At 32.6% G+C, this 22,894-nt stretch overlaps 2 protein-coding genes across 2 annotated transcripts; one reads left to right on the top strand and one right to left on the bottom strand.

The window, feature by feature from the left end:
- Window positions 1-775: 775 nt before the first annotated feature.
- Window positions 776-4,679, top strand: LOC146930830 (cyanogenic beta-glucosidase-like). Its single transcript, XM_085702272.1, has 13 exons — window positions 776-996; window positions 1,136-1,205; window positions 1,773-1,831; window positions 1,912-1,987; window positions 2,071-2,148; window positions 2,230-2,317; window positions 2,426-2,681; window positions 2,843-2,958; window positions 3,262-3,479; window positions 3,616-3,647; window positions 3,772-3,874; window positions 3,973-4,081; window positions 4,216-4,679. The coding sequence occupies exons 1-13, from the start codon at window positions 811-813 to the stop codon at window positions 4,406-4,408; spliced, it is 1,584 nt and encodes a 527-aa protein (XP_085558398.1). The 5' UTR covers window positions 776-810; the 3' UTR covers window positions 4,409-4,679.
- A 4,090-nt stretch (window positions 4,680-8,769) lies between these two features.
- Window positions 8,770-18,135, bottom strand: LOC146930829 (uncharacterized). The gene is made up of 2 exons (XM_085707604.1): window positions 17,574-18,135; window positions 8,770-8,867 (listed from the first exon to the last, which is right to left on the bottom strand). Exons 1-2 carry the CDS (start codon window positions 18,133-18,135, stop codon window positions 8,770-8,772), a joined length of 660 nt encoding a protein of 219 aa, XP_085563730.1.
- Between the last annotated feature and the right edge of the window lie 4,759 nt (window positions 18,136-22,894).

The following is a 22,894-nucleotide window of genomic DNA, read 5'->3' as shown; positions in this document are numbered from 1 at the left end:
TTTTGATTAAAAAAAAAGTATGGTAAGAAAAAAAAAACACCCACAAAACATGAAACATATCACATGCATGTAACATCAAAATCCCACCACCAAATAACAACAATTTCGTAGAACCGAGTCGTCTATCAATAACGTGATACGTACCTAAGACTGACTAGGGTTGTTGAATTTATGATAACTATTTTTCACGATAAGACTAACTAGTGCATAATCATCATCAGCATCCTCATTCCCATTTCCCAGCAGCATCTTTCTGCTAACTAACATTTATAAAAGTATTACTCAAAAAAAAAAAAAACATTTATAAAAGTAATATTTGTTATAAATTATTGAATTTTATGTTAAAAATGATTAGATTTTATTTGATTTGAACATATCCGTGAGCAAGGTTTATGTGTCAAAGTCAAACCTTCCTTGTAAAAGTTTATGTGTCAAACCTTCCTTTTAAAGAGTTTATGTGTCAACCCTATCCATTTTTTTTTTTTTTGAGGGAACCCTATCCATTTATTAAACGTAGGTAATTTGAATTTGACTATATTGACAATAGTTTTTTTTAAAATAAAATAAATAAATAAAACAGACCCCGTAAAACAATCGTGCTTATCACTTCAAATCTAAACAAGCAGCAATGAAGAAACTAGTAATACGTAACTTCCTAAATAATCGAATCCATAATTTTATTTTATTATTTATATTATTTTTTAGATTTTTTTTTTATTCAAGGAAATTTCCTCCCTCCTCCTCCTATAAAGGGAAACCATAGAACGTTACCTTCAATTTCATTTCCCTTTGTGCATAAACATCATTAATATGGCAGCATTTCATTTCAACGTGTTTTTGTTACTCTTCATTTTTTCCATTATCGCCACCACCATTGTTTCTCATATCAATGCTTTTGAACCTTCTTCACTACTCCATCTTCGCGACTTTTCCGATCTCAATCGGACCTGTTTCCCGCCAGGCTTTGTTTTCGGAACAGCTTCTTCTGCATTTCAGGCATGCACAAACAAACATCTTTCAATTTTATTATTATTATTATTTATTATTTATAACATGCATGCAATGTAGAAATGTAGTTATTAGATATTTGATTTTGTGTAATGATTAAGTTTAATGTTATTTAAAAATTTTGTAGTATGAAGGTGCAGCATTTGAAGATGGAAAAGGACCAAGTATTTGGGATACTTTCACTCATGAACACCCAGGTTATTTTTAATTACTTCTCTTTCATTTTGCAATTTTGAAAATATTAATATCATGTTTCTTTGGTAATATGGGTTCGAACCTGCAACATGTCCAAATAATATTAATATGTTATTTTACATCACGCTTTATTGCACATCTGATCGTAAATCGTTAGATTAAGATAGGGAAACTTTATCTCAATATAACCGTCCAACTTGCATCATAAAGCCAACTGTAGCGAATTCATATCCGTTCATTTAGGGCATAAATGAACGGACATGTGGAGCTCCTATCTTTATGCTTGTGGGATCTTGCATGTTCCATTCAATTTAGTGCAACATTTGCCTTTTCAAAAAAAAAAAAAATTGTAATAATAATAATTAAACTTAGTGCAACTTGCTGGCTTTTCCTTAATGATGTATTTGGTGCAAGAATCATGATCAAGAGTCATTTTCAGCATAAGTTGCTTCTGAATGCCTTGGAGATCCAACATAGCATAAGCTTTTGCTTGCTTTACATATATATTGAATTGCCTAGTTTCATAGCATGAATGGATTTCTCATATATAATAATGAAATGGCTTGCAGAAAAAATAAGAGATGGAGGTAATGGAGATGTAGCCGACGACGCATATCATCGGTACAAGGTATGTAGTTTTCCAGAGGTATATAAAATACAAATGTAACATAGATTGAGACTCATGATAGATCACTCTATGTATTTCAGGAAGATATTGGAATCATAAAGGATTTGAATATGGATGCTTATAGATTTTCCATTGCTTGGTCTAGAGTGCTACCAAGTAAGTCATATTTTTGTAAATATTCCTCCCTTATACATTTGTGATATAGTAATCATCATAAATTTCCTATTAACTATTTGCAGAAGGAAAGCTTAGTGGAGGTGTAAACCGTGAAGGAATAAACTACTACAACAACCTCATCAACGAACTATTGGCTAATGGTAAAGATTCATCAATTTTTATTTACTTATTTTCATATCCATGTGGTTGTCAATCATAAATAATAATTGAGAATAATGCAGGTTTGCAGCCATATGTGACTCTTTTCCATTGGGACGTTCCTCAAGCCTTAGAGGATGAGTATGACGGTTTTTTAAGCCCTCGGATTGTGTGAGTGACACCAATTTTCAATCTTGAGCTATTTATCTATGACTATTTAGGAAAATATTGCAGTAAATAAAATTAATCGATTAACATATGTAATCCGCGATCTTGCAGAGATGATTTTAGGGACTACGCTGACCTTTGCTACAAGGAATTTGGTGATAGGGTGAAACATTGGATTACTTTGAATGAACCATGGAGTGTGAGCATGAATGCTTATGCATATGGAAAGTTTGCACCGGGTCGATGTTCTGATTGGTTAAATCTGAATTGCACAGGAGGTGATTCGGGGACAGAACCGTATTTGACTGCGCACTACCAACTTCTTGCTCATGCTGCTGCTACAAAACTATACAAGACCAAATATCAGGTCTGCTGTTTTTAAAAGCAATATATTATTCAAATTCGGCACTGAATCTTTATGTCCTGAAATTCAAATAACAATTGCTTTCTATTGATAGATCATACTTCTTTTTTTAGTGTGAACTTATTAGAGCTATTGCTAACCAAATAAAATTTTGAGAAATGCAGGCATCTCAATATGGTATAATAGGGATTACCTTACTCTCTCATTGGTATGAGCCGGCCTCTCAAGCGAAAGCAGATGTTGATGCTGCACAACGAGGCCTCGACTTCATGTTTGGATGGTAAAGATTAAACTTAACTATTCGTAGCTCAACACTAACGGATATGATCATGAAATTTTTTGTAAATATTAATTAATTTTTCTAAAAAAGTGATCATGATATGATCATGATAATCTGGTTAAAATTGAATGTAAACTTCATTTGATTTTGGTTCAATCTGTGTTTTGAACTCAAGAAATAAGTTATATAGATTTTCTAAATTCAAATGCAACTATATGCCATTTGTGCAAAGTAAAGTAATAGGAAATCAAAGAAGACTAATACATTTTCTGATTGCATCTGCATTTTGCATTTTTTCTGTAGGTATATGGATCCAATCACAAAAGGAAACTATCCAAAAAGCATGCGATCTTTGGTTGGAAGCCGGCTACCAAAGTTCTCCAAAGAAGAATCCGAGGATCTTAAGGGGTCCTTCGATTTTCTTGGCCTAAACTATTACTCTTCCTCTTATGCTGCTGATGCACCTCACTTACGCGATGCCAGACCAGCCATACAAACTGACTCTCTTATCAATGCTACATGTAATTATCAAATTAAATATATGCTTGCACTAGTTAATTGTTTTCTACTTAATTGCTAAACAGAATTGAGAGAAAAGTAATTATACATACTCTAAAATTTATATCTAATCATGCTTTATTATTTTTTCGATGACAGTTCATCGTGATGGCAAGCCCCTTGGTCCAATGGTATATATTTTATCATTTCATTAGCATATAACTTGCATATCAATGCTTCTCATTTGTAGCTTTTGTGTTCCAAAATATTATTTCTAAAATATAACGATAACGTTTTTTTTATAATTATATGCAGTCTGCTTCAAGTTGGTTATGCATTTATCCGAGAGGATTAGGAAACCTGTTGCTTTACGTCAAGAATAAGTACGACAACCCCATAATATACATTACTGAAAATGGTAATACAATTATTATACTTCTTATTTTATAAGATATTATATGCATAATATTGTAACATTAATGAAGCTAATGAAAGTGTGACAAAATCCATTGATAGGTCGCGATGAGTTCAACGATCCAAAACTGTCACTCGAAGAATCCCTTTTAGATACTTATAGAATCGATTACTTTTATCGTCATCTTTATTATGTTCAAGCTGCAATCAGGTAACTAATGCTTTATCTGAAGAGCCTCTAGGCTTCTAGTTATTGATTTGTAGGTTTTATACATATCAATTGACAATGCATTTTTCTACCCTTCCTTTTTACATTTACCTATTATTGACCTTTATGCATAACAGGGAAGGTGTGAATGTAAAGGGATATTTTGCATGGTCATTGTTGGATAACCATGAATGGGAATCTGGCTTCAGCTTGCGATTTGGACTCGTCTTTGTGGATTATAATGACGACTTGAAAAGACACCCAAAACTCTCGGCACATTGGTTCAAGAATTTCCTCAAAAAATCTTGCCAAGAAAAGTGTTCTGTTTAAATGAACTTAGGATTAGAAAATAGTGATATGGAATTCACTCATGTATAGATCTATGTGAAAAGAAGAAAAAAAATTGCCAATAAAAGGTTTCTAGAAAAGACTTGTTGTATTTTCTTCTTTTTTAGTTTTAATTTTTTTAATGGCAAATGTTAGTATGTTAATTTTATATTTTCTAGATAAACAAATGTTAGTATGTTAATTTTTATGTAAAAAAAGACTTGTTGTATGTTTACTTTGTTGTAGAAATGAAAGACAAAGACTATTTGTGTAACCTTTTTATGGAGAATAGCTATATATGTTCCTCTTTGTTTTCTACAAAATGTCTCTCACATTAATAAAAACAAAGGAAGAAGTTAAGCTCAAATGACAGAGAAAATATAGGTCTTCCAAGTTCTTCAACCTATAGTTGTTCACTTTTTTGCCTTTACTATTTTGGATTTGAATTTATGCACATGGTTTATAATGAAATTAATATACACCTTGAATGTTATACTATCAAACAAAGAAAATAATTATTTCTTGCTTCTAGCAAAACTCACAATCCAAATCACATTTGTCTTTCAACAAGTGATATGATGACATGTCGTCATTACATGTTTTTATCAGTTGTTTTGATGTTTTTATTGAGTCTGTAGCATTATTAGACAGTTTGGAGGTGTAAAAAGCAAGAAATTAGGGAAAGTTGGAGTTTGCCATTGCTTATAAAACTGTGACACAGTTGCAAAAATTGTAACACAGTTGCAAAATCATGACATGATTTTGACAGCATCAGAATATGAATTTGAATTTAATGAAGGCTTCGTGACACGATTTTTGGCATCGTGACACGATTTTTTACGCCCATAACCTTGCCTATATAAACTAAACACGTTTTTTAGAAGAGGTTTCTAAAATTTGGAGCTGAGATTGAAGATTGGAGAGGTGGCTTGCCATCAAACTAATAGTTGATTCTTATGTATGTAATGAATCTTTCTTTGAATTTAGTGATTGTAATTTCAATTATGAGTAGCTAAGTTCTTAGTGATTAGGTCCGGAGATGAATCTTGTTTGATCTGTTTGAAACATGTAGGCTGTGAAACTCTATCTATGATAATGCAATTCTAGTCTTTATTCAGTTAAATTTGTGTGCAATGCCTTTTATGTAGTGATCATATATAAATTGATTTCAAAAGATTGAATGACTACTGACCCTAGCTTTTAATTTTAATCTAATTTGACTGTTCAATTAAACATGGTTAGTCTAAGAATTGATAATCGTTTAATTGTGATATAAGATTAACGCACTTTAAAAACCTTCAAAGGATATTTGGTCACTTAAGGAATTAAGGATCTATAATCATTGAAGAGAGCTCTGAGTCAAGGATTTGATCATAGATAACATTGGTAATCATCGTAAAGCTAGAAGAACAATTATTTGTGATAGGTGCAGTTTACAAAACTTTGATAACAAGATGATTCGACACACTTGATCTATTTCTCCAATTATCTTTAACAATATTTACAAGCTTTTATTTAATTTATGCAATTCAAACCACACCAACTGTCTAGGGCAACCTCCCATTTTGACACATCCTTAATATTAATGATATTGCCGAGTATAAAATTGAAAAAGTCCCTATGAATACGAATTTATAAATTTTATTACTTCGATAGTTTTAATATACTTGCTAAAAGTCTATCATAATACATTTAAGTGAGCACATTTTTACGTCATGATACAACATTAATATTGCAATAACACAACTAGCCTTCACAAATTTTTCCAATATCATATTATTTGACAAGTGAGATTCATGTGTACACATCACTAATTTATTTTATTTTTTATGTCAATATTTAATAAACATTTAATATCTTCAACTTAATACGTTTTTTTAATAGCAAATTTATTCATAACTTTACCCAACAAAAGATGTCAACAGACTTGCAAGTCTGTCTATATATATATATATATATATATATATATATATATATATATATATATATATATATGAAAGCTATGTATAGAGAATATTTGTGAAGAATAGGTGCATAGAGTGTAAGGATTCATAAATAAGGGTAAAAAAAGGTGTAAACAAAACGTGTTCCAACAGTCACTCTTGCTGAGTAAGTAACCGTCCAAACTCTGAGCTAGTTCGGATTATATAATTTAAAACTGTTCCATAATATTTCGAATTATATAATCCGAACTGGTTCAATAATGTGTTAATTTTTGTACTTTGTAGGGTGAGAGAACTTTCGGATTATAAAATCCGAAACTCTTAGGTACAAGATTTTTTTATGTGATCCACATTGTATCTACAATTTATGTGGTTCACGACAACCTAAAACTTCTATAAATTAGTGTGTCTGTTTTAATAAGTACTAAACCACAACAAACAAATTATGGACATTATACTTCTGCCGTCTATAAGCCATGAAAATGCAGCATCAAACAACACAACAAATCCTTAGGTTTCCCTCAATCCTTTATATCTAATCCTAGCAAACATGCAAACCCTAATTGCCTAACCCTAATCTTAAAAAAATGGCTCCAAGTTGTTCTGGCCATTAGATGAATCTATGTTAAAAAAATGGAGCCCCTCTTTCAAATTCAAATTTCAAATCTTCCTCCAGCCCATAGGCATTAATTACCGGCATATTCCCAACAAAGCATTCCACCGTCTTCAACATTGGAACAAGAAAGGATGGGTATTGGTAACATGTCGTGAACTACACTTTTCCTACAAACCCTCTCCCTCTCCCTCTCAAACCTTCATCCTTCCTTCTTCTTCCTCTCTCATATCACCTTCTAATCCTCTTTCTCTCTCTACAATCCCATTTCACATTTTTATTAACTTTGCCTTCATCCCCTTTCCGGTCTCTCTTCTCTCTTGCACCCTTTCAACACCAAACGCCGCTTCTACCTCTCCATCGAATCTCCTTCAAAACCCGACTCTCCCTATGTTACAGATTTGGGGAATGCGCCGGAACAATCCATGGCAACAATCCAGCCTTTCGGTGAGGTTCCTCTCCTTCTTGACGGCGGTTTATGCGGGTGCTTTCCGTTCATGCCCTCTATCTTTCCGGTGAGGTTCCTGTCCATCTTTCATATTCTTATACAATCGCCAGAAATTTGTCGTCATCACTCTCCACCTCTCAATTTATCAAAATAGAGCAATTGAGTTTTCAGGTTTTATAGTTTTGAACCAATTGGTAAATTGGCTCGATTGGTGGTTGTTAATTTATTTATTTTTTGGAAAAGTTTTAGCTTTGGTAAAAAATTGTTGAAGAACTAAACATGGCTGTGAGTTTCTGTGTTATATAATTTCTGAAATGAGATGATGTATTTTTGTGTCTATTTGTTCATGATGTTTAACTCTGTATTTCACTTTTTTTCCCTTACTTATGGTGGTTGTTTTGGTTTTTGTTCTAATCATGGCAAATAATTAGAATTTAGTGTTTCAGCTTGAATAGAAAGAGGCTATGAGAACATTGAATTCACTTGCTTTTTGAATATTCTTATAGTTTGGTGTTCTATGTTAGAAAAAAATTAAACCACTGCCATATGATGAAGCAAGAGTTTTAGAATAAGTGTTGTTCGACAGGAAGATCTCTCTGTAATCGAAGACGTCTTACTTGATGCCACTGTGTTTATTGTTATGTTATATTATTTATCATATTCTATGATTAATTATTTTCCTTATATATGTATAGTTAAATCTGCATCTTTATTTGATGATTCCAAAACATCATATTTGCTCCTATGCACAATAAGAATTTCCCTAACTGAATTTGCTAGATAATTATCAATTAACTCATGTAGTTTTGCATTTAAAAGAGAAATGGAACTCTGAAGCAGGAATTAGCCTACACACTGGTGTTTGCGTATATTTTTAGTTCATTTATAAGTGTTATCTTACTATTGATTCCTTTTCTCTCCAATCAGATTTTGTTCCAGCAGAAAATGAAGAATCATATTAGTTCTATTAATGAGCTTTCTGAAGTAGTATTTTTATTTTTGGAAGACTTTAAATGAAATCCATCCAAGCTTGAGTGATTCATCAAACAGAGCACCACAAAGCATTATCAATGACACTCTTGCTAGACAAACTGGGGGTGTTCATTCATTGAAGCGGGAAAACAACAAAAATATAAAAGGCGACTTTCTATGATGTAGATGAAATACTATGAGCGAAATTATACATGTTTGTTATTGTGTTTCACTGTTGCTATTGCAAGTAATACAAGTGGATCATCTCATTTGATACATCAATTGACCGCACATCATATTATCACTTTTAAAGTTTATCGACATTGTTTTATATATTTGTCTTTCAGCCCTGCATTTTATGCTCACTCATAAAACATTGAACCTCATCTCACATTTGCCTCTCTTTCATCCCGGCAGTTACTTTGTACACCCTCATCTTCTTAACAGCAGCTATGACGTCGTGTTCTCCGACTATCTCTGCCACCACTAAAATCCAAATCAAACCAATCACTAAGAGAAGCTTCACCACCACCATGCTCACAAATGGATGGCATAGAATTTTGTCGAAAGACTGTCTAACCGTAGCATTCCATGCAAGTGCATTTGCAAGTCCTTTAAATCATGTGTATCCTTAGCTATTTTCTATCTTTTCTTGGTCATTGTTTTCTTGCCCTTCTAGATCCTTTCTCCCGACTTTTTTAATGTGTTAAATGCAAATTGCCTAATCTTTCTATTGAAGTGGCAAGGATGATTGGCTATGTAATTAGAAAGGTTGAGGTCTGCACATTATTTTTGTCTATTTATAAATGCAGAAACATGATATATGCGATGAGCAGTATACTGAGTTCGTTTCTGTTTATTTTGTGTGCCTTCAAATGCATGAAACATCACTTTGTTGATGTTGAAAAAAAAATCATATTTAGTCTTATCTAAGCGTCTGTGATCACGTGTTTTTTGTTGGTTTTGTTGGCTATTGGGTTTGCATGTGCACTTTGAGCTGGACATTTTGGGACAACCATGAATTAATACAACTCACAATATTTGTTTGTCTCTTAACCGTCTATTTATGTATTGTGTTCACCGGTTAAGTATTTTGCTGACATTAGGACCTCAAAAGATTAGTTTGTTACGGCATCTCTTTATAAAATGCACATCTTTTTTGAAATACTTGAGACATACTATTATTCTGATTGTGTTTTGTTTTAGTTAGTTAGTTACTTGGTCTACCAATTGTGTTGTTTTCTCATAGTTTTTTATATTGTTTTTAGTTTTAATAGTACTATTTATGTTTTTTTTTGAAGTACCATTTATGATTGAGGACAATTGACTATTGTAAATGTATACCAATTAAAATCCAAAAAGAATGCATGTCTTGGTTTCGTAGCAAGTTTTTGTAGCATTTCACTGCATCATACATGCTTAGGAATAGTACATGAAGAACAATGAGGATAAAGATGATGGACTTCTATGAATGGGTAAGATGGTGGAAAATAGAGTTTGATAGGCCAATGGCAACTCTGAGTTGTTGATCCTGTTCTCTCCCTCTCTCACTCTCTACATTTTGCTAATTTCTTATCCTCACATCTAATTTTGTTGTATTGACTTTTTATTTTTGGCCTATAAATGATATGCAAGGAATGAAGTGGGTATAAAAGTCCTCTTCTCCTCCCTTATATATATATATATATATATATATATATATATATATATATATATATATATATATATATATTATCAAATTGCATTACTTTTTTTACATTGGATTACTTTGTTGTTTATTATAGTTGAACCCAAAAATCAATTACAAGGTTTGAATGTTTGAATTATTTTGTATAAGTAAAGTCTTACCATTTAAAAGTAACAGGACTAGGACTCAAAATAGAAGATGTCTTCTTGAAGTAGTTTTGGATTGAAGGCAAAATATCACAACTTTTACCTGTAAAATTATGCAGCAAAGGAGGTGGTCATAATGTTACTTTACTATTTAAAGGAATTTTTCAAGTTTGGTGCCGCTTTTTTACATTGTCATGGAGCTGATTAAGTTGTAGAAATTAGCTCATTGGCAATGGCTGAAAGGCATGTTCTAGGAGTAGTGAAGTTTTGCCTCAAATATCATTTATGGATTGGTAATGGTTTGTTAAGGCTATGTTGAATTGAATGATGGATAACACTTGATTATGAAAGGATGGTCTCTTGATGAGGCATCGAAGGATATGCAGAATCTTCCTCATGCTGCATAATCTTTTATATAAATAGTGTTGCATGTTTTATGAAACAATTATTGTTATTACTGATAATTTATGGTAGACAAGTATCACAATGACTTTTATCAATTTCAATTTATTATGATAGACAAGTATTACAATGGCTTTTATCAATTTCACTTTAATTTGTTTGTCACAATTTGACACTATAAATTATTCTTTGAATTGTTTAAAGACTAAACCTGTTGAATAAATGAGAATCTAGCACATTTTTTTTTTACATTTCTAGAAAAATAAATGAGGAAAAATGTATTTCAAGAAGAATTAATCATGTAGAACAAGTTTTGAAGGAATGTGTAATAACATTTACCATAAAAAAGAGTTCATGAATATCTATAAAAAAATTACAATAGATTGAAGTATTTAAATTTTATATTTTCCCATTCAAATGTTATCGATAGAAAGATTATACTTCAACGTTTGGGATTCTTAATGAAAATTTGTAGTAAAATTTCTAATGGTCTTTATTTAATTCATATATTCGTTATTTCATTTTGCTGGTTAGACTCTTTTGCTTATTTCAATCAATTTGAAATTCATGAACTCTTTTTTTATTTCATAGTCATTTTATGTATCTGTCGCACGGGTCAAAAGGATTCAAAGGTGAATGTGATAAAGGATTCAGATCACATGGTCATGTTCTCACATACTAATGATTGCTCACAGATATTAGATATGCTTTTATTGGTTTTTTTTATCAACGGTTATAAGACCTTCATGGTTCATGCTTATTAGTTTGTGATTTTATAGACGTTGTGCATTATTTTTTAAAATAAAGGGAGAATGGTGAATTATTTTTTTTAATGATATCAACACTTGATCATTTTAATAAAAACCATTGAGGAGATTTGAACATTTAAGATTATAACGTTAAACTCTTACTATTGAGCATATATGATTTAGGATTATTTATGTGTATACTAATTCACTTATGTTCCAAACAAAGAATGATCATCACTTTTCATACATAGAGAGAGAGAGAGAGAGAGAGAGAGAGAGAGAGAGAGAGAGAGAGAGAGAGAGAGAGAGAGAGAGAAATGTAAAATTTCATGCAATTGATTTATTGAGTCTATGTTTTGGAGCATGAAACTGCATAAATCGTTCATGTGAGCTGTGGAGTGTCTATATATGTATCACGTTGGCGTACCATCATATATAACAATTTGCATAGATAACCAATTTTTTTTGTTAGGACTTGCGTATATATAAAGAGAGACCAACTTTCCCTAAAAAAATAAAGAGAGTCCAACTCAAAAACTTAATCCATTGTGTAAGAATTTCATGCATATGCCTTAAGTATCTTATTGAACACCTTTTTTCCGAAAGATCATCGAACGCTTTTATTTTGTGATTTCTAACATTTGTATAACTAACTGACATGTATATTATTTAATTTGAACAAAATAATTAATTAAGTTAAAATGATAAAATATAGTTCAAATATAATTTATATATACATCTTATAAACCAATTTATATAGTTGAGTTAGAGACTAATAAAATTCAAATATCATATTTCTTTTGAGTTTCGAGTGATGACTGTTTCCAATTTTATATCAATGATTTGATAGGCTCAATATTTGAACGTTGAATGTATCGAACATGGATGTAACCACAATCTTTGGATGTTCAAAGAAATCTTGGGCTCATGCGTCAACTTGCAAAGTGTGTGACACGACGTCAATTGGGGAACGATTAAGTTGTTGTCAACTGCAGTGGATTATCCAGGATCCTGAGTCAGGGGTGTAAAAATAATAACTTCATTAAAAAAATTAGGATATTTATCATTAGGAACCAAAAAGAATAATTGTATTATAATGAATTGCAAGTAATGTTTTTAACTATATATGACCCGTGCGGCAGCACGGGTGGACGATCTAGTAATTACCAATCCTAGAATCAGACATCCAAACCCTAAATTCCAAATCAACGATCAAACCTTTAATTGATTTTGAAAACCTTCACGTCATTTCTTCAAGAGATTGGATCAAAAAACGAGTTTTTGTGAAAGAATGATGATGATGATGATGATGATGATGGGTTAAGATCCAAAAATGATTTTATTGGAAGGAGTGAAAATGATGATAATGATGAAGGACTGATGATGAGAGAATTTGGTGTTATATTGTTGTTGCAGAGATGAGGAAACAATGACGTAGGAGGAAGGGATTTGAGGGAGTAGACGGGGAAGAAGGAGTAAAGAAAGAGAAGAGAATTATGATTTTTTTTAAATCTTTTAAGAGAAATCTAGAATTTTTTATTGCTTTTTCTTTAATTTTAGTGATTTTTGTTGAAAAAAGAAATTATGGGTTTGTGTTTGTGTTTGTTGATGATGTTGTATGGGAAAGATGAAGATCATGTGGTGGGATGATGAAGGAAAGAGAAAGAAGAAAATAAAGAAGATTTCGTTTTGTTTTTATTTTTGTATAAATGTTTTAATTTATTTAATAATATAAATGACATCTAAAAATAAAAAATTAAGATTAAAATAAAAAGACAGTTCAACATGACATCTAAAGAGATTTTGTGGAAAGCCCTGAAGAAGAAAGGGGTGAGGATCGCCTATATTAGAGCTATCTAGGATATGTATGAGGGGGCTTCGACTAGTGTGAGGACGCAAGATGGGGATACCATAGATTTTCCCATAACAATAGGACTGCACCAAGGGTTAACCCTAAGTCCTTATCTTTTTACTTTAGTTTTGGATGTACTGACGAAACACATCCAAGAGTCAGCACCGAGATGTATGCTTTTTGCAGATAATGTAGTCTTGCTTGGTGAGTCGAGGGAAGAGTTAAACGGGAGGCTAGAGACTTGGAGGCAAGCCTTAGAAGCGTATGGCTTCCGCCTGAGTAGAAGCAAGACAGAGTATATGGAATGTAACTTCAGCAAAAGGAGAAGTGGGTCTACCTTGGAGGTGAAAGTTGGAGATCATATCATACCCCAAGTAACACGGTTTAGATATCTTGGGTCCATAGTACAAAATGATGGAGAAATAGAAGCTGATGTACATCATCATATTCAAGCTGGGTGGTTGAAATGGAGAAGAGCCTCATGTGTTTTGTGCGATAAGAAAGTACCACTTAAGTTGAAAGAAAAGTTCTATCGGACAGCAGTCAGACCGGCAATGTTGTATGGTACGGAGTGTTGGGAGGTTAAGAACCAACATGAGAATAAAGTAAGCGTAGCGGAGATGAGGATGTTGCGTTGGATGAGTGGTAAGACTAGACATGATATGATTAGGAATGACACCATTAGAGAGAGAATGGGGGTAGCACCTATAGTAGAAAAGTTGGTAGAAAATAGGCTTAGATGGTTTGGACATGTAGAGAGAAGACCCGTAGATGCCGTTGTAAGAAGAGTAGATCAAATGGATGAGAGTCAGGTTAAAAGAGGTAGATGAAGACCTAAGAAAATCATTAGAGAAACCATTCGAAAAGATTTAGAGGTCAATGAGTTGGATCCAAATATGGTTTTTGATATAACACTGACGTCATTTGATCCATGTAGCCGACCCCACGTAGTGGGATATGGCTTGGTTGTTGTTGTTGTTGTTGTTGTATTGAATACATAATGTATTTGGTCTATATATTGACCAAATACATCAAGTATTGAATGAATATAAAAAGTGTTTTTTTTATATAAATGTAACCGGATGGAGTAATATTTAGTGTTATGTGTAACTAAGTATTCTCCTGTATGAAATACTATATTCAGTAAGGACACGTATGATGAGAGAGGTGTACACAGTGGCGGAGCCACCCTATAGCAAGAGGATTCCTCAAATTTTCTGATTCCCACCAATTTTCTATATCCTTTTTATATTGAATCCCCTCATATTTCGGTCGAGAAATTCTTAGGTGGTCCAGGGCCAAGAAATTTTCTTTGGTCACAACCAAAGAAAGAAGAGAGAGAAGAGAAAAGAGAGAGAAAATGGAAAATATTTGTTTATTTGTGAAGAGAGAGAAGGCAAAAACTCTATGTGTGACCAAACCAAATTTCTTAATCCTGGTTCACACAAGAGTTTCTCTATTTCGGTCTTGCACCTGCTCTCTTCATAAAAGTTTTGCCTTGCTTTTCACCTTACCACACACGCCTAAATTTCTCTCACTTTTATCCAATTAAATTTGCAACACACGCCCAAATGACAGGTAGTTAGTTGTGTACACTAGTTACAAAGTCAAACCACATATGAGTATAGTTTAATAGTATTAGTATAAGTCGTTTTAAAATCAAAATATTATCTTAGGTGGTTTCAGAGCCTGATTAATTAGATTTATGTTCGTAAAAATATATAAATTCCTCTAGGAAAGTAAAAGATAGTTTATATTTAGGGATTTTTTTTTTTCTTATCATGTGCTTATAATTAATGACAGGTATAATTTTTATTGAAGAAGCAAAAGCAACCTACCTAAATTAGAAAATCGAACTATGACCTTGAGGCATAAAGCGAACACTACCGGATCAATCAAGTGGGTTATAGGGTATCATTTTTTATATGGTATTTACAAATTATAATTGATAAAAGATTTTATAATAGAGAAAAATTGTAAGGTCTGTAGTGTTTATCAAATAAATTTAATATTCATATTAAAATTAATAGTTATTATACATTGATTAGTTTTTTACTATCATACTCTTAATTATGTTATATTTTTCAACAAACTATACTAAATATTAATATTAAAAATTATCCCTCAAAAAAATAATATTAAAATTAAATAATTATCTCTTTGTAAAACAAAATTGCTTATCAATAAATGTATATTGAGTACTTATAATCATTTTGATATATTTATTTTTAGATACATATTATAATTATTAATTAAAGTTAAAAGTTTGAACTTTGAACCCCCTTATCCAGGGTCCGGCAACACCGCCGAGTGTACATGCATCAAATTAAAAGCCGACACTGACCTTGTACTACTTAAAGAATAGTAAAGGTGACACCGACGATGCATTGTTCAAAGCCATAAAACTGGAAATCGTGTTTTTCTTCTTCTTTTCTAATCAAAATGATTTTTTTATATAAAAATGGAATGAGTATATAGGACATGTGTATTATCCACCACAAACTCCAAAATCAATCAAAGGTGTAAGGACAAACTACTCTCCATTTTCTTTCATCCAATTTCGTAACTAACTCTGATTTTTCTTTCCCTATTTAATGATGATATAACTTATCTAAGATTAATTATCATCACAAATGCAAGAAAACAATCTCCAGTACTTTTCTAGCTCGTCCTTTTTCTTCCTCGTGGTAGATAGCAGCGTATCGTCTGTATAGCTTGGACCTATGCATGAAAAGATTGATTGACATCAACCATTGGTGATGATGATTTTTTTTATTTACACATTGATGATGAATTGATCACAACTAATAATTACAAGGGGTATGATATTATTATTTGGGAAACCATTCTGTACAGCTGTTAGAGGAAAGAATGGAAGGAAAATTACTTATTTTTTACTTATTTTTTATGAAAGTTTTTTTTTTGGTCCCTCGATAGGAAGAAAAATTTGTTAGATAAAGTTTACCTTGAAGAATTTTATTTTAAAAAAGATTAAAATGAGATACATTAATACCAAGAGACTATCTCCCCAGCATAAGGCGTGACGAAAAGAAAGCCACAAAATCACAACAGAAGTTCAACGAAAATTAGTCAATGCCCACACAAAACAAAGGACTTAATGTTCTCCAAAATCTTAAACGGAGAATTTTCTTTGAGATGAAAAATTTGATCATTCTTTTCCTTCCAAATAACCCAAGTACTAGCGAACCAAATCAACAGCATAAAAGGTCGCCTAGATTTTGCAAAACCTGTTAGATTTCCAAAATGAAGGAAATGATTCGTAATAACATTAGGATCCGATGAATGAATGTCTAATCACTTTCAAACTAGATGCCAAATCGAACCGAAGAAACTACAATCCAAAAACAAATGGTTCATTATTTCCAACACACCGCAACCCCCAACACAAGACTGAGATTCATGAGTGATAAAACCTTTTTGGAATAAATTCCCTTTGGTTGGCAACCTATTCCGAAAAAAGCCTCTACACAAACACTGATACCTTCACAAAAACATCCATTTGCCAAATGAGCTCCGAATTTCTGAATGATAAGAAGGAACACTATTAGTGAGCAGAAGGTAAGCACCACTAACAAAGTACCCAGCTGCCGGATCGGGTTACCTCGAAGAGTGAAAAAATAATAACCAAAAAGAAATTAATTGATCTTTCCTTTATTTCTCTTTCGCATGTTTTGGCAGAAAAGTTGGAATATTTAATATTGAGCCAGTTAGTTTAATTAATGTTTTTAGACGTCTTCGTGAGCTTAGCATAGTAGTAGGGACAATGCATAATACATGTAAGGTCTGAGGTTCAAACCCCGACCACCACAAAAAAAATTAATGTTTATAGACACAAGCTAAGATAATAATTTTGAATTGAGCCAAATGGTTAATAAGTTTTATTAAGGACGAATTGTATCGAACTTTGATTTTTGAGCTAGTTAATTTAATCTCAACTAAACTTTTAAGTTTTATTAATGACGAATTGTATCGAACTTTGATTTTTGAGCTAGTTAATTTAATCTCAACTAAAATTCGGGTTATCAAGGGTCATTTTATTAAGATCCGGAAGATTGATCCAAAAAATATAATAAGTTTATGTGGAGATCAAGAGTTGACGTTCACTTTCATCTAATATTTTATATCATTATCTATAGACAACTTTTTTTTGACCGAAACAAAGTTAATTATTATCATTAATCAACCAATGTTCAATACAAGAAGGATAAGAATCAAAAATACGGTGACTAGCCCAAGAACAGGCCGCCCTAGCTAAACTATGAGCAACCATGTTCGCTTGTCTCCTAACAAACTTCACCTCGAAGTTGGAATGTAAAGATAACTGATAAATAATACTAGAAACAATAGCATAGAATTCCGAATCACCATGGCCCGGAGACGATAGGGCTTGCACTAGAGTAGATGAGTCGGACTCGAAGACAACCTGGTCCCATCTGTTCGCATCAGCAAAGTGAAGAGCCTCGAGTAAGGCTACTGCCTCCCCCTCCAAAACTGTCATATTTGCTCGCTGCCATTTCGTTTGAGCCCGAATAAAGTGCCCGCGGGAGTCTCTAACACCACACGCAAAAGATGTAATATGGTTTCGATCATGGAACGCGGCATCCACATTGCACTTCAACCATGTCTCGCGTGGTTTCTCCCAAACTGAGTTGTTACCTTGCACTCTATTCTGCCCGTGTTGCACAACCGGTTGTGGGGGATGTTTATGAACCTCCTGCCATTGCTGCCATGCATCTTGTGCTGTCCTCCCAATGCTTGTTGAAGTATGATGAGCGGCATTCCAAATGACATCATTACGTGTAGCCCAAATTTGCCAAAGAAGTGAAGCCACCCGACCAGCAATGTCTCGGCTTTCGGAACGACATATATCAAAAACAAAATCTGCCAAACTGCTCATAGTTCCAACTCGCGGTTGCAGCACAGTCGAAAGCCCTGCCCAATACCAACTCTCACGCGCCACCGTACAACCCACAAAAGCATGCCAATCATCCTCGACAGCCGTATCACACCAGGGACATATCACCTCACATTGTACATGTCGTGATTGTAGTCGGAGACGGGTTGAAACACACCCTCTGCAAATCCTCCATAACAAATTACGTGCTTTGTGAGGGGAATTCACATTCCAAATTCTATGCCACTCACCGTCAACATGAAACCGATCAGTATGTATATAGACAACTTAAATTAATTATCGAGTAACTATCTTTTGGTTAGATACTTTTCCAGACAAAATTACGCTTAACAAAATTCTTTTCTCCTCTAAAAAAACATTTCTTTTCTAAATTTAAGTCTAAGTCTACATCAAGATTATGTCGAATATGAAAAAACTAACTGTTTTTTAGGTGAATATTTTCCTGCTAAAATTTACCCTTAGCAATTTAATCTTATTTTCAAGTTAAAAATTTAAAAACACATATTTGAATTAAACTAAAGTAAAGTAAATACATTAACAATAATATATATATACATACATATATATATACACACACACACACAAAAGAAAAATGTGGACAGCTAATAATAATAAGGTGAAACTCCATTAAATCTAAAGTTTGGTTGGATATATATTAGTCATCCAATTATATAGTGTTGTGTCATTTTTTTATATTTAATGATTTTTAAATAAATTTAAAATTTAAAACTATTTTGTCTATAGATACCAATATTCAATCAAACTCTGAAGTTATTAACGAGTCCTAAATAAGTGTGTAAAAAAAAAAAACACATTCGCATAATAATATAAAGTGTGTTAAACAAAATCTATATGAAGAAGATCGAAGACTTCCTTTAAAACATAATATATATATATATATATATATATATATATATATATATATATATATATATATATATATATATATATATATATATGGAATGGATCGTGTCTGATTCATTTGGTCTAGAAAAGCAAAGGAAAAAAATAAACAAAAGGACCATTATTGATTATTGATTTCTGTCGTATTTTGCATGTGTAAGTGTACGTCCACGTGAAACCCTATCAAATCAAACTGAAAACAATGTTTTTTTTTAATGTAGAAAACAATGTTATTACTTGGACTGTCGGACCCAAATGTGCTTCCTCGTGCCAATTGTTTTTTCCGTGGATAATTTTTTGAGGACCCAAATCTAGATTGAGCACAAATCTAGATTATTTACACGAGATGTGTGTTATTTGAACAATAAATTTTAGGTTAAATTGCACTTTTCGTCCCTTAAGTTTTGAAATGTTATCATTTCAAAAAAAAGTTTTGAAATGTTACGATTTTGGTTCCCTATTAAAAAAAATGTCAATTTTGACCCCTTTCGTTTAAAAATTGCCGAGAAGATGCCACGTGTCCCAAAAAAAGGGTCATAATCGCAACTTTTTGTAAAGAAAAGGGGTCAAAAAGCATATTTCCCTTATGTTAGGGGTCAAAAGAGCATATTTCCCTAAATATGGGGGGTCACTTTTGCCATTTTTTTAATAGGGGACCAATATCGCAACATTTTGAAACTTAGGGTGCGAAAAGTGGAGTTTAGCCTAAATTTTAGGGAAAATTCTATAAATAAAACAAAGGTCTTGTTAATTAGTGCTCTAAAGACATTAGTTAAGGATTCAAAAATAGAAGTAATTTACAAGTTTTTATGTAAAAAAAATTATCAAGTGTCTCAAGAGCACTTGTTAGCATTTCCCATAAAACAAGTAACATTGTGAATTATTTTTAGGGGAGCAACATTGTGAACATTATTTTTTTTTTAAGAAAAGAAGAAAATTGTGAAGTTAATATTGATTAATGGATTTCCATATCATATCAATATTAACAAAATTTTGAAGCCATAGTTGAATTTAAATGTAGATTTAAGGAGTTGGAGGAAAGTTAAATTTTGGTTAAGTGAAGAACATAGGCTTTGAAACGTATTTAAATTATATAAATATAAAACATATATTTATCATATAAAATAATTTTGTAAAATTATAACGAGTGTAATGTGTTCTATTTCATATGACCTCAAAAATATATGGTTTAAATATACCACAATGTTACGTCTGAGTAGATATTCGTTCTTTTTTATTTTTAGCAAGAGTAGACATTCATTCTAACTGCATACTATTTTCTTTTTCAAATAATTAGAACGAGCGTAATGCGTTCTATTTTAAATGTGTTCGACTATAATCACCTATCCCAGCTAGTATTTGAAAAAATAATTTGTAATATATACCATATTTACATATAACTATGGGTTTATTAAAAATAGAGTATTAGCAGCAATACATGGCATAAACCAAATCCTTTAGATAATAAGGCAATTCTTCAATCATACTAAATTAAAAGTTCATTTGCAGAGTACTCGAAGGTAAAAGCATATTTAAACAAGTGATTATCTTAGTTGCATAACTCATATACTTGCATAACTCATATACAACCAACCAGATTTTTTTTGTGGTGTCCGGGGTTTGAACCCCGGACCATGCATATTACCATGTGTTGTCCTTACCAACTGAGTTAAGCTGGACAACAACCAACCAGATTAAAAGTACTACATTAAATCCCAACTATTTACATCTTATCCCATGTACAAAATAACGAGTTTCAAGTTTAGTCTCTACAAAATTTTAATGGTAAATTTAGTTCTCCATAATATTGTAGTTTGTAAGAATAGTTCATATTTTAAAAATATTTTACAAAAAACATATTTTTAGTCCTCCAAAATAGTCCCTATAAAATACAAATAGGGGTTATAAGTGAATAAAGTTTTTGTAGGGACAAAACTTGAAAGCTTGTAATTTTGTAGGGATAAAAACATATTTAACCCTAAAATAAATATTAGTTTGTCTAGCATAAAAATACATATAAAACTCACACGCACTCTCTAGCTTATCGAGTGAAATCAATGTGAATCTCACCACTTTATTTAGGATCAATTTCCAAAGCGTGAGATTCGCATGAGTTTAACTCAATAAGAGTGAATGTAAGAAAAATGTTAAAAAGGAAAGTTTCCAAACATTTAAATGCACTCTCATCAAATAGTAGATGTGAACTCAAAAGCAAGGCATTCTTCATTGTCATTTGCTCCGGTTACAAATTGGAATAATTTAAATACATGGTGAAAATCCAAAAGAGTAGGGTCGGTTAGCAACATATTTTCTAACATATTTATCTCAACACGCTTTCTTTTATTATCCAAATTCGTAAGTGTTTCACCAAATTATTTGGGTCCTATATGTGTTTCATGGGTCTCCATATTTAATTATATACTATTACTTTTCCTACGCTATGCTATTCTCGCGCCTGATTTTTTTCCAAAAATATCCTTGGTTCTAATTATTTAATATGAACTAGTTTTGGATTATATAATCTGAAACGTTCAGACATTGTTGGATCATGAAGCACCCTGAAGGACCTTGATCCTGAAGTGCATTGGAACAGTTCAAATTATATAATCCGAACACTTTTAGTCAGTATATTGGATTATATAATCTGAAATGTGTCAAACACCCCATAAAATGTCAACCTTTGGAGGAAAAAGGAGACATTTCAGATTATATAATCTGAAACTTAAAAATACATTTCGGATTATATAATCTGAAATGTATCAGCACAGAGACATACTTGATCTATTTTGGCTGAGACATGCATTTGACACTTAAAATTGCTTCTAAGTGACACAAACATGCATTCATGATATAACATGATATAAACGATAAGAAACAACACAATTTACACAACATTAGATTTAAAACGGAAACTATCCAATTGTTACAAAACAACATAAAATGTTCAAACATAAAATCAACAACATATCCAAATGTTACATCAACCACATAAAATAAACAACAACATAAAATCAACCGTTGCCACCCCTGTCACCCTCAACATCACGCCTACGACAATAAACCTGTCCTCCATAAACCTCTCTCAAGATTCCTTCGAAATGAACCCATGTCACATACCCTTGCGCCACCACACCATTGGACATGACAACATAGACATGGTCTCTGATACAGCCCAACCTTTCGGCTAGATCCAAGTACCCCAGCTCCCCATCCTGCTCAGCAACAATCTAATCAAGAGTCTCCTGCTCTGGTGGCCTCAAGACCTGAACCTCCTCGTATGGAAGAATCATGCTTGGATGTGAAATGAGATAAAACCATCCGGTGTATCCCGGCTCCGCCTCCACACCTTGCATAGCAGGGAGCCCCAACTGTTGATCTGTCAGCACATGATCAAGATGGTGTGCATAACATTAGTTGATCTCCACTAAGGTCGTCTGAATAGGTGCACTCTCATGTGGATGATTGGGACGATCTGCCTGCGCTCAAACTGACGAAGCACCTGCTCCGACAGATATCTCACTTTGCGGGCACCGTATCTGAGCCATCTAGACATATGCATGACGATACTTAACATACGGGGCCATGCTAACACTCGCCAAATCCAGCTGATCCAGATGCTCTCTGTATTTGTTTGGTGTAGACATATCCCTAAGCGGTAGATGCATTATGGCGTGTGGACGCTGACGTTCTCGATATCCACCCCATACATCCTTGTTACTCATACACATGGAGTGTTGAAACACCCAAGCCTGCAATAAAGACAGCCATATATAAATATACAAACAATCAAGACATACAAATGAATAAACAAACATACTTATTTATTTATACCTGCAAC

The sequence above is a fragment of the Medicago sativa genome, chromosome 4, assembly GCF_051527215.1.
Source record: "Medicago sativa cultivar Bolivia chromosome 4, Bolivia_mono, whole genome shotgun sequence".
NCBI classification, from domain to species: Eukaryota; Viridiplantae; Streptophyta; class Magnoliopsida; order Fabales; family Fabaceae; genus Medicago; species Medicago sativa.
Note: the sequence above shows the minus strand (reverse complement) of the source record. Positions and strands in the feature narration are given on the sequence as shown.

Bases quoted from the DNA above. Each gene is read 5' to 3' on its own strand.
- LOC146930830 (XM_085702272.1), top strand. From the start codon at position 811: ATGGCAGCATTTCATTTCAACGTGTTTTTGTTACTCTTCATTTTTTCC. The intron at 1,206-1,772 runs GTTATTTTTAAT...AATGGCTTGCAG, and splicing joins TTTCACTCATGAACACCCAG to AAAAAATAAGAGATGGAGGT. The intron at 2,959-3,261 runs GTAAAGATTAAA...TTTTTTCTGTAG, and splicing joins CTCGACTTCATGTTTGGATG to GTATATGGATCCAATCACAA.
- LOC146930829 (XM_085707604.1), bottom strand. From the start codon at position 18,135: ATGAGCAGTTTGGCAGATTTTGTTTTTGATATATGTCGTTCCGAAAGC. The intron at 8,868-17,573 runs GTATTATTTATC...TTTGGATTTTAG, and splicing joins ATTCTATGCTATTGTTTCTA to TGGTGGCAGAGATAGTCGGA.